Source organism: Triticum dicoccoides, unplaced genomic scaffold (genome assembly GCF_002162155.2).
Source record: "Triticum dicoccoides isolate Atlit2015 ecotype Zavitan unplaced genomic scaffold, WEW_v2.0 scaffold121619, whole genome shotgun sequence".
Lineage (NCBI taxonomy): Eukaryota > Viridiplantae > Streptophyta > Magnoliopsida > Poales > Poaceae > Triticum > Triticum dicoccoides.
Genome location: NW_021184975.1, coordinates 75,992 through 86,908, shown reverse-complemented (window position 1 = coordinate 86,908; position 10,917 = coordinate 75,992). Strand labels below are relative to the sequence as shown.

At 50.1% G+C, this 10,917-nt stretch overlaps 1 protein-coding gene across 1 annotated transcript; it reads right to left on the bottom strand.

The window, feature by feature from the left end:
- Positions 1-475: 475 nt before the first annotated feature.
- LOC119343285 (tryptophan decarboxylase 1-like) lies at positions 476-2,008 on the bottom strand. Its single transcript, XM_037614333.1, has one exon. It carries the CDS (start codon positions 2,006-2,008, stop codon positions 476-478), a length of 1,533 nt encoding a protein of 510 aa, XP_037470230.1.
- Between the last annotated feature and the right edge of the window lie 8,909 nt (positions 2,009-10,917).

Genomic DNA, 10,917 nt, shown 5'->3' with positions numbered 1-10,917 from the left:
ATCCATGTCAAAACTTGCTGTGTTATTGCTGCGGTGCAAGCACCATTAATTCAAGCATGCAAGTATATGGTCGATTACTCGATTTGGAGTATGGAGATGGAATTGCATGGCTTCGGTCTGGTATCTTGAAACGAAAAAACCAAGTGAGGGCAACGTAAGTATTTCTTGATTGATCGAGATGCGCGGGCATGGATGCATTCCTCACTCGCTACTAGAGTACAGTATAACAAATAAAACCAGTGGCTCTTGTTCATTCAATATAAGCCCTTTTACAATCTATAATCATCTTTTTTGTATCAGCCTGCTACAGATATACCCATCGGTCGATACAGATAACAAAACGGAATAAGAACAAGATGTCCAAATAAATAATAATCAGAATCGAAGCAAAAAGAAAGAAAAGAAGAATATCCATGCCCTAAATATAAGGATTTGTGCAGCTCCTGGAACTTTCTGTGTCAGTAGGTCCGTCGACTTAATCCATGATACCGCTCGTAGTCTTCTTGATAAGGTCCCATGCACTCGTCACATGCCTCTCCTCCTGAAGTGACGACCCAACGGCGAACCGGAGCACGAACTTGTCTCCAACCACCGTGTGCGCAAGATAAGCCTTGCCAGTCTTGTTCAAATTCTCCATTAGCACACGGTTGGCTTCATCGGCATCCTCTTCCGTCATGGCTCCACTTGGCTTGATCCTAAAGCACACAAGAGCAAAGTTCCTCGGTACAACCACCTCAAACCTGTTGTCGGCGCGGACGAAATCTTCAAACATCTTGGCCATGGCGACATCACTACGGATGTGCTCTTGGAGCTTTGCGGTACCATATGTGCGCATGACCATCCAAAGCTTGAGCCCGCGGAAGCGCCGACCAACGCCGACCTGCATGTCTTTCAGATCGGTGACCTCACCGGAATCGGTAGCGTCATTCTTGAGGTACTCCGGGTTGGTCTCCAATGAGTCACTAAGTCGGTGAGCATCACGGACGTACAAACAGGTGCAATCGAGGCACGTGAGAAGCCATTTGTGTGGGCTCATGCTAATGGAGTCCACGTGCTCGACGCCATCGAGATGGTGGCGAAACTCTGGGTAGATACACGCACTGCCGGCGTAGGCAGCATCGACATGGACCCATGCATTGAACATGGCGGCAACGTCGGCGATGGCGCCCACTGGGTCGACGGCATTGGAAGATGTGGTGCCCACCGTGGCACAGACATATGTGGGAACGAGACCGGCATCGGCATCAGCTTGCATTACCTCGAGAAGCTTGGACGGGTTGAGCCCGTAGTTAGTTTCCGGCCCAGTAGGGATTGAGCGGATGTTGGCGGGGTCGAAACCTGCGAGGCGGCATGCCTTGAAGAACGTGGAGTGGGTCTGGTCGGCAGCATAGACAGCCAAGCGTGGTAGGTGGGACACGCCGACTAAGCCGCTCCGATGCAGCGCTGCATCACGAGCGGCCACTAGCGTGACGAGCAATGCCTCGCTGGTTGTGCCGAGGATGACACCACCGCCGGTGCCACGTCCAGTACTGGTGCGGTTCATGAAGGTGGTGGGTAGGCGCAGAAGCTGCGCAAGCCAGTCAAGAGCGAGAAGCTCCATCTCGGTGGCCGCGGGCGAGGCCTGCCACATGAATCCAACAGTGTTCATGGCAGAGGCGATGAGGTCGCCGGCGATGGCAGCAGCGCTGTTGGTGGAGGGAAAGAAGGCGAAGAAATTGGGGCTAGCCCAGTGTGTCATGCCGGGGACAACGGAGGTCCTGAGCTCCTTCATGGTGACATCGAATGATGCGGAGTGGGTCGGCGGGGACGCGCTCAGCTCGTCTTGCAGGTATCCCGGCTTCACGTTGGGCAGAACCGGCATAGACTCGATGTTGGTGTAGTAGTCAGAGATGAAGTCGACGGCCTTGTGGAGGTATGCACGGACATCTTCGGGGTTGAGTGGCTCGAACACCGCCTTGTCGTCGGGGAAGGCGGAGAAGGAGATTGGGTTAGCGTCCACGATGTCCATTTCTTTAGGATGCTTAACCCTTGATTATGATCGGAGCAAAGGAGATGTGAGGCTTGTTGGTTTAATGAAGTGCAGCTAGCTCGCTTTGCTTTGCTGCCGGAGAGCAAGAAGCAGAAGCAGAGGTGCGCTAAGTAGTGCTATAGCTTTGCTGCTTGATGTGGTGAATGGAGTTGGTCGTTGGTGTTGGGTGTGGTATATATAGCACTTCTGGATGCGGGAAGCGGCGTGGCGGTGTGGGCGTTGGACGGGCCCTGGTCGCGAGCCCTACCAAAGTGCACGCGTGGGTAGCTAGGTAGGTAGGTAGAGTTCCGAGCGACAACTCGTGCATTTCAATTTGGATACGGATGGTCGTTCTCACGGACCCAGCACGAACGAGGAACAATTCTTCAAGATTTTTGTTCTTATTGTCAAGGCTTGATCTCTTGACTAGCCTTGTAGGTGGTGCAAGGCAAAATTGCATATCGTACTAGTAGTAACGTGAACGTTGGCTCTCTGGCCGATGGATTCGGCGGTAGCAATACGTACAAAAATAATCCGTCGTGATCAATACCGTACTACTGAAAAAATGTGGGTTTCATTTAAAAAAAATGTGGGTTTTGGCCCCACAGCCTGAGCTTGCATTTAGTAAAGAATTCAAGACGTGTGGTACGTGCAAGCCCCTGTGGTCAATGTCACATGGAACAAGCTAGAGCTAGTTGGACGTACGTGCACAATGGAAATTCCATCGCTTACGCCGAAACCTTTTTCATTGCGCGTGCGTGTGGTTGATTCCTCTCAAATCGTCGGTCATATCGGGCAAAGGTGATTTCGTGAAAACAATTGAGATTACTTTCGTGAATTACTTTGCTAGCTAGCTGAATTGAGTGTTTGATGTTGACTAATGTTTAGATTTGTGAAAGTAAGTACGTCATCCTACTTTTCTCAGTACGATATAGATTACTTCTCTTAGGAAGCGAGTAGAAATGGCCGTGAGGAGAGAGAAGGTTAGGTGAGAGGGGTAGAAGATTTCGTGTGTGAGAAGATTAGTTTCTACCGCCAGAATTAATCACCCGACTGCGTTGACTGCACAGGAGTTAAACTAAAATATCAATTAGTTAGGTGAGCATCGAACCGTTGGCACACCTTCATCAAGGGAATAGGAGTAGCAGATGGTGGCTTCAGGCGAACTGATGTAGTATTACTTTGTATGATCATTGTGAATAATTAATAAAATGATTGTATGCGTCGGTCAGATGCCGGGGGTATATCCTCCTTTTCAAAAAAGAAAAGAGGTGAGCATCGAACCAGAGCTGTACTAATATTCTCTGTTTCTCACTTAAGTATGACTTAGTAGATAGGTAACTACTGTATCGATGGAAGAAAACATACTTCATTTACTGTGCCTATATATGCATGCGCATGCACAGACGCTTATTATCAAGAAACATATTTTCTCAATCATGGTAAAAATAAACAGATTTTTCCCAAAAAAAACAATGACGAAGGAGCTGCAATACAAGGTGTGTGCTGCTACGAGCTGGTTCTTGCCGCCGTGTTAGAAGGAAGAGAGGGAGATTGGTGGAATAGTTTGATGTATTGCTTGAGCCTCGTGGGCATATATATAGGAGTACATGATCAACTTGAAGTACAAGGCAAGCCAGAATATTTCCTAGTCTAACCTATGTTTCCTAATACAATCACGTTACTCAACATCCCCCGCAGTCACAACGGTAGCGACGCAGACAGTGAGATTGGAGAAGAATCCGAAGGCAAGCCGACGGACATCCCCCCACAGTCGTAACGGTTGACGCATCGCGGAGTCGTGGCTGGAGTGGAAACCAACGAGGTTGCTCAAGCAGGCGGTAGCCCTTTGTGCCGTTTGTCGATGTAGCCGAGAGTGTGGGTGGTGGAGCCGTGGTCGAGGTAGCCGTGTGAAGAAAGTCATGGTCGATGTCGAGTCGGGGTGGCCGGTGTCGAGGAAGTCGTCATGGAGCCGTGGGTGCAAGGGGGCGCCGAGTTAGCATGGGCGCAGTGGTGTCGAAGTAGTGGTGCGCCAGGGAGAAGATGTTGTTGACGACGCGTCGCAGCAGGTTTGCCATGTCCGAGGACACATCGTGGACGAAGGCACGCACCGATGTTACCAGCACCTGGCATGCGTAGATGGACGAAGACGAAGTGGACGAAGCACCGACCAGGCTTGCCATGCCTGGGGACACGTCGTGGATGAAGGCACGCATCGCTGTTGCCAGCACCGAGCATGCGTAGACGAGGGACCTACACGAGCTGTACGCCATGTCGGAGAAGTCGGAGGGGCCAGCAGAGAAGAACTTGACGATGGTTGTTGCGCCAATCGGCGCGGGGCCAATGTCGCCAGCGGTTTGTCAGAGTAGATGAAGCAGTTGGGGTAGATGACGGCGACGCTGGCGAAGAGCTGGTGCTGGACAAAGATGAAGGGGGTGGACGGGCGGCTCCAGCGGCTACCGAGGTAGCGGCGGCGGCAGCCAAAGAAGAGCAGCGGCGGCGGCCTGACGTCGGCGGCGGCTAGGTTAAAAGTGCGGCGGCGGTGCTCGAAGTAGCCGAAGAACCCTGACAGCGTGACGAAGACCGGCGCGGACGGTGACGTTCCCGCGCCAAGGGAGACGGTGCGGTGCATACCACGGGAGGTCGACGCGTGGTGACGGCGGAGTGGACTGCGGGCCGTGGCGCTACGGCCCGAAGGGGCGACGCAGCGGCAGCAGGCGGGTCGAGGCGATGGCGGGAAGACCTCGGGCCGGCGGCGGTAACCACGGGCCACGACGCTGCGGCCCGAAGGGGCGACACAACGGTGGTTTGCGAGTCGGTGCAACCGCGGGAACGGCCTCGGGGCGGCGGCGGCGGGGACCGCATATCGCGAAACTATGGCCCGAAGGGGCGACGCAGCGATGACGCATGAGTCGATGCAGCCGCGACAAGAACCACGGGACGGTGGCGCTGCGGCCCGATGGGGCAATGCAGCGGCAGCCCGATGCTCGATCGGTGGAGAGGCGCGCTGAACTCGGGGACGATCTTCACGGGACCTGCGGAGGCGCGCGTAACCGACGGGCCAGGTCGGTCGCGCAGCGTAGATGAGGCGGATCGCGGCGGCGAGCAGGTGATCAAGCCGATCGCGCGCGAGGTTGGGGACGCCACTCAGTGGAGGTAGGGTGGCGGCGAAGTCCGAGATGAGGCCGGCGACGACGGACGACGTGGGACGTCGTGCGGACGAGCTTGTCAGCACCGGCACCGGGCTGCCAAAGCAGCGCCAGCGCCCTGGCAGCAAGGCCCGAGCGACCAACGGAGTAGCGGCGCCCAAGTTGAGGCAGCCGACGAGCCTAACGTAGTTGTCCCGACGCAGCCAAGGACGAGGCCGGCGAGGTAGACTGCCGGGCTGCCGTGCAGATGCGGCGGAGGCGGGTGACGTGGATCGATGGGCGGGCCGGGCGCGAGCAACGGCTATGATTGGCCGTCGCAAGGCGCGAGGCCGCCGGGTCGGGGCGATGCAGGTGTCCCGGTCGGAGCAGGACGGTGATGGCCGGCGCAGGGTGACGGCCGGCGCAGGGTGACGGCCGGCGCAGGGCGACGGGCGGACCGATGTGCGGACGGCGGGTGGCCCTAACAGGCCGCCTCTGCGCGCGTGGCCGTTGGGTCGGAGGAGAGGCCGGCTGGTCGCGCCAGGGTCGAAGTAGAGGCGCTCGGGGTCGATGGTGGCGATGGGCGACGCAAAACGATCAAGAATAGATCGGAAAACCAAAAAGAAACCGCGCGATCAAGATGACCGGCGGGAGAGAGAAAACCCCGGAGCAAGACTCGGGAAAAGACTGTCTAGGGCAGCCAGTCAACACGACCGGCGGATGAACCCTAGGTACGGGCGGCGTGGCCCCCGGCGGCGGTCATGGAGGCCGACCGCGCTGGGGGCGGCGCGCTGGTGTGGAAGCGGCGGCGGCTAGGATTTAGCATCGACTTGCGATAGATATCATGTTAAAAGGAAGAGAGGAAGATTGGTAGAATAGTTTGATGTATTGCTTGAGCCTCGTGGGCATATATATAGAAGTACATGATCTACTTGGAGTACAAGGCAAGTCAGAATATTTCCTAGTCTAACCTATGTTTCCTAATACAATCAAGTTACTCAACACGCCGAGCGAAGCTGCAATGCAACGGGCGTGCTACTTTGACCCGGATCTTGCCGCTTGCGGAGCTGCAATGCAATGCAACACATGTGCTGCTGCGACCCGGATCTCGCTGCCAACGGATGATGCAATGCCACACGTGTGTGGTGCTATGACCCAGATCTCGCCGGCAGGGGTGGTTATAGTAGTCACCAGGGGTTGCGGGGGAGACCACCGCAGGGGGCTGTGGCAGAGCGGTGATGCTATGTGGCTAGCACGGCTGCACGAGAAGGATGACGGGGTGCGCTGGTGATGAGCGACTGAGGATTCAACACTAGAGAGGACGACGGGTCAACTTGGGCTTAGTTGCGATCCAAGCTGTTAGATCCGACGACTAGCGAGCCCACTGATTTTCACTGATTCTGAGGAAAAATCTGTCGGTTCACGCCTAGCAGCGACCATTTTCATTGCTCGCAACCACCCAATGTTGTGCATCAGTTTTGAACTATTCTAAGGATCTTTGCAACGGTGTTTAGACTTTATCAAACGGCTCTTTTGTTCATCTCTCTCTCTCTCTCTCCACGCGCGCGCGAGAGATGAATTACCAAGGAATTTTGAGTTTTCCTATACTTACTCCTTGCAGCCTAACACTCGATGAAGACCACCAGATCAGGAGCTTATAGCATCAGTGGACAGGATGACTTGTTGCAGGTTTGCCCATATAGCAAGACTTGGGGTGTCAGGTCATGAGTGTTAGGACTTTGCAAGAAACTAGTGAATAGAGAAGTGGACGATTTGGTTATCTCTTCCGGGTAGACTTACACAAAATTTCGATCGTAAATCAAACTGATGCGTCAGTTTCTGTTGGAGTTTAGCTAACACTTTTAGTGTAGGGAGTTTGATGAAAGAGACTAATTTTCTTTATTGTGGAGGAATGCAAAGGGAAACGTTTCCCGGTCGGAAGCTTCTGCGGTTGCGTCGCTCGCTCCCACGAGCACTATTAGGGAAAACCTTATACACAGAAACTTACCAGTAGAGCGGGATAAAAAGAAGCGCTACTACAATTTACCACTAGCGCGTGTAACCTAAACGCGCCGCAGCTAAGTTCGAGCAGTAGCGCGTCTGACGGGCAGAAGTGCTACTACTACAATTCCCTTTACTGTTCTCGCCAGGCTACCTATAGTAGTAGCATGCCTAAGGAAAGCGCGCTGGTGCTAAGATTGTTGTAGTAGCGTGTTTTACACAGGAAGCACTATTGCTAAGGAAAGGAAAATAAAATGAAAAACATATAGAAAAGTAAATGAAAATGAAAGAAATAGAAAAAGAGGAAGGAAAAAAAAGGAAAATGTGAATGAAAATAAATGAAAAAGAAAAATAAAGAAGAAATGCGTAGCAGCAGCGGGCTTTCTGGACAGGCGCTATAGCTAAGTTAGCAGTAGCGCTTGTTTCTATCCGGCGCTACAGCTAACTTAGCTATAGCTAATGTAGCAGTAGCGCTTTATCTCGAACGCGCTACTGCTACTTTTGACTTAACCACGCACGGTTCTTCCCCACGACCACTTCCCCCAAATCCAACACGCGCGCATCTGCTGTCGCTGCCGTCGTCGCCTGGCTGCCGCGTGCTCTCCCGTCGCCCTCCGCACGCCGTCGACGCCGCCCCTGACCCCGGCCTCGACGCCCCCCTACATCGCCGCCCTCCGACGTGCGCTCGCCACCCCGATTCCGACCCCGTCCCCGACCTCCACGCCGCGTGCCCCTCTCCCTAACTCCACCGGCGCCCTAGGTGAGCACGCCCTCCTCCTCCTCCTCCCCTACCTCTGCCTAGCTAGGGTTCTTAGGGTTAAATTTTAGAGTTCATCTAATTAGTTAGGGTTCATCAAATTAGATGCTAATTAGGGCAGTAGTTGTTAAATAGAATTAGTTTTAGAGTTCATCCTATTAGTTAGGGCTAAATTTTAGAGGTCATTAAATTAGTTAGGGTTAAATTTTAGAGTTCATCTAACTAGTTTTTTTACTTTTTTAGTAAGTGTTTAATAGAATTAGTAAGAAAATTAATAGAACTAGTTGAACTAGTTTATTTTTAGTAAGAACTAGTTGAATTATTAAAACGAGTTTATTTTTAGTAAGAAAATTAATAGAACTAGTTGAACTAGTTTATTTTTAGAAAAAAACTGGTTTATTTTTATTTGTAGTAAGTGCTTAACTGAACTAGTTGAATTAATACAACTATTTTATTTTTAGTACAAAAATTAATAGAACTAGTTTACTTTTTTAGTTAAAACAATTATTCCCGCATCGACGTCGACGATGCCTATCCCGCATCCTCGTCATCGACTCGGCGGAGGAGGTCTGCCTGATTAGAGGGGCCATGTCCGGGACTGGGCTCCGCCGGGCTGGTACTGGGATGTGCTACCTTCCGGGAGGCGCAGCTTGGTGAGGAGCCAGTCCGCCGTTGACCCGAGCCTTCTATGGTGGCGGTCGCGTGGGCCAGTGACGGTGTGGAGGCTTGAGGACCCCGTGGAGGTGGTACGTCACCTTGTCAGCGAGGAGGACGAGCACGTCCTTCGCTACATGGTTGCGTTGGAGGGCAGGTTCTCCAATACCTGGCAGGTTCTTCAGGGATCTCACTGGGGCTATGATCCTATGATGGTTCCTTCTCTTTGGGTGTCCACCGCCCGGGCCGATACCCGTCGTTCGCTAGGGTTTTACCTGTATTAGTGAGGTTATATGTATGAGACTATTCGAGATGTATTAGTGATAATATTCGACGATGTATGGATGCAAGAGATGATTTAGTTTTGCTTATTGAATGCATGCTAATTTGAATACTAATTTATTTTATGATTTAGTTTTGCTTATTGAATGCTCAAATTGGAGAATTACTCTTATTTTGAATGCTCAAATTGGAGAGCGCTATTTTGAATACTATTTTGTTTTTGCAACCAAATCTCCATGTCGTCGCCGCCGTCATCCCCGTCACAGGCCCCCTCCGACCACGAGGTGAGACTAGCCAAATCTCCATGTCAATATGAGTCCTATAAGATATTTTGAAATGTTTTTGTTCATATTTTTAACCATTGAAATGCAATGACCATCAAGTTTGAATGCAATGACCATCAAGTTTGAATGCAATGACCATCAAGTTTGAATGCAAATAGGACATGTGCTTGCCCAAGTGGCCATGTTTGCAGGTAACACTAGTGGCCTATGTTTTGCCGGAGTGTTTATTAATTTCCGTTCCGGCAAATTTCAGGCGCTCGATACGTCTTTTTTTAGCAAAGGTCATGCCAGATTTTTCCGTGAATTTTGGCATGACTTGTGCTAGAATATGTAGAAAATATCGAGTGAACTGGATTTTCTAGAAAGATAATTAAACGACATTTCGTGTTGACAGTCTATCGAGGCTCCATACATGACAATCAAAAAATGAGTGAGGGAGAAAGTCTGCATCATATATTGGTTTAATGCACTCGGGGACGAAGGGAGGAGCGACCATCACCAACGATCGAATATATACACCACATGAGCTGAGAGTTTAAAAAAAAGACTCGACGGACTGATAGTCAACCCGTGCTGAATAATAATGATCTAATTTAGTTTTTGTAGTACATATATTGAATTTTAGAAGTTTAATATTTAAATTATGAACATAGGAAATGTCGTCGGACGAAAGTCTCGCGGAGTGCTCCTGGTGCGGCGACAATCGAGGTTTCTGTGACAGGCCTCACTTGGTAGAAGGTCGACGCTTCAACATTAGGCTCCAGGAGGCCTTCGATGTTGAAACGGTATTCTACGATGCAAAGTGTTTTTTTCGTAATTAAGCTCGAGTTCTACTACTTCAACGTGTAACTTTCGTCTTTTTCAATTCGACTAGCTTATCTCATGCCATGCAAGACGCTATGTCTTGGAGAGGATGGATTTTGAAGATCATGAGAGTATGGAAACAAAGAAAATTCACCTAAGGACCCATCATGATATGAATTTTGAGGTAAATCTATATAATTTTGAGAGCATATTCCATTTTGGTTGCCCGGATTGGGAAGCACTTTGTAAGATGTATGATTTTCAAGAGGGTATGCTTGTCACCATGGATCTTGGTGATCCTGACATCGAGTAAGACAATTTGGACATTTGGGTCCTTGTTGATACGCTTCCAATTCTCCCGCACTGTGAGTTTCTCAAACATAGTTATTAAGTAATTTATATTATTTATTTCAAAATAGTTGACAGCTTATTTCTATTGACAGCTTATTTTCATTCTTCAAAGAATGTGCGGAAGATGGTAGACAGAACCTACTACACTGATGGCTCTGAGTTAACTTATCAGGAGAAAAATCATCTGGTCATATTTTGTACTGATCTTGAGAACTACAATATCTATTTTCAAACTCCTCCACATTATGGTCAATATGTGCCACTAGTGCACGTGTTGAACTATGCTAACATCCATGGAGATGTCATGGTAAGATTTTTATTATTACAACATTTGTGCATCTTTTGCATAAATTCTTCTAAAACTGAACTACACTGCTAACTACGAAGTTATTACTATTTTTTCAACAGATAATCCCGCAGGAGTGTGTGCCTCATCTGATGTTTCAGAAAGGCCGCCTTGATGTTTTGAATATACAGCCAGGTGATCCTACGAATCACTCCTGTTCATATCGGATTTCTAAAACCAATGAAGACATGACAATTAAAGATTGGAAAAATGTATGGTCACTCATAGGGAGCTACTTGGAAGCAACATTAGGCGAAGGGTAAGAATTGGAGACAGGATAATCTCCATTCTCCATAATGAAG

Coding starts and splice junctions, on each gene's coding strand:
- LOC119343285 (XM_037614333.1), bottom strand. CDS start 2,008: ATGGACATCGTGGACGCTAACCCAATCTCCTTCTCCGCCTTCCCCGAC.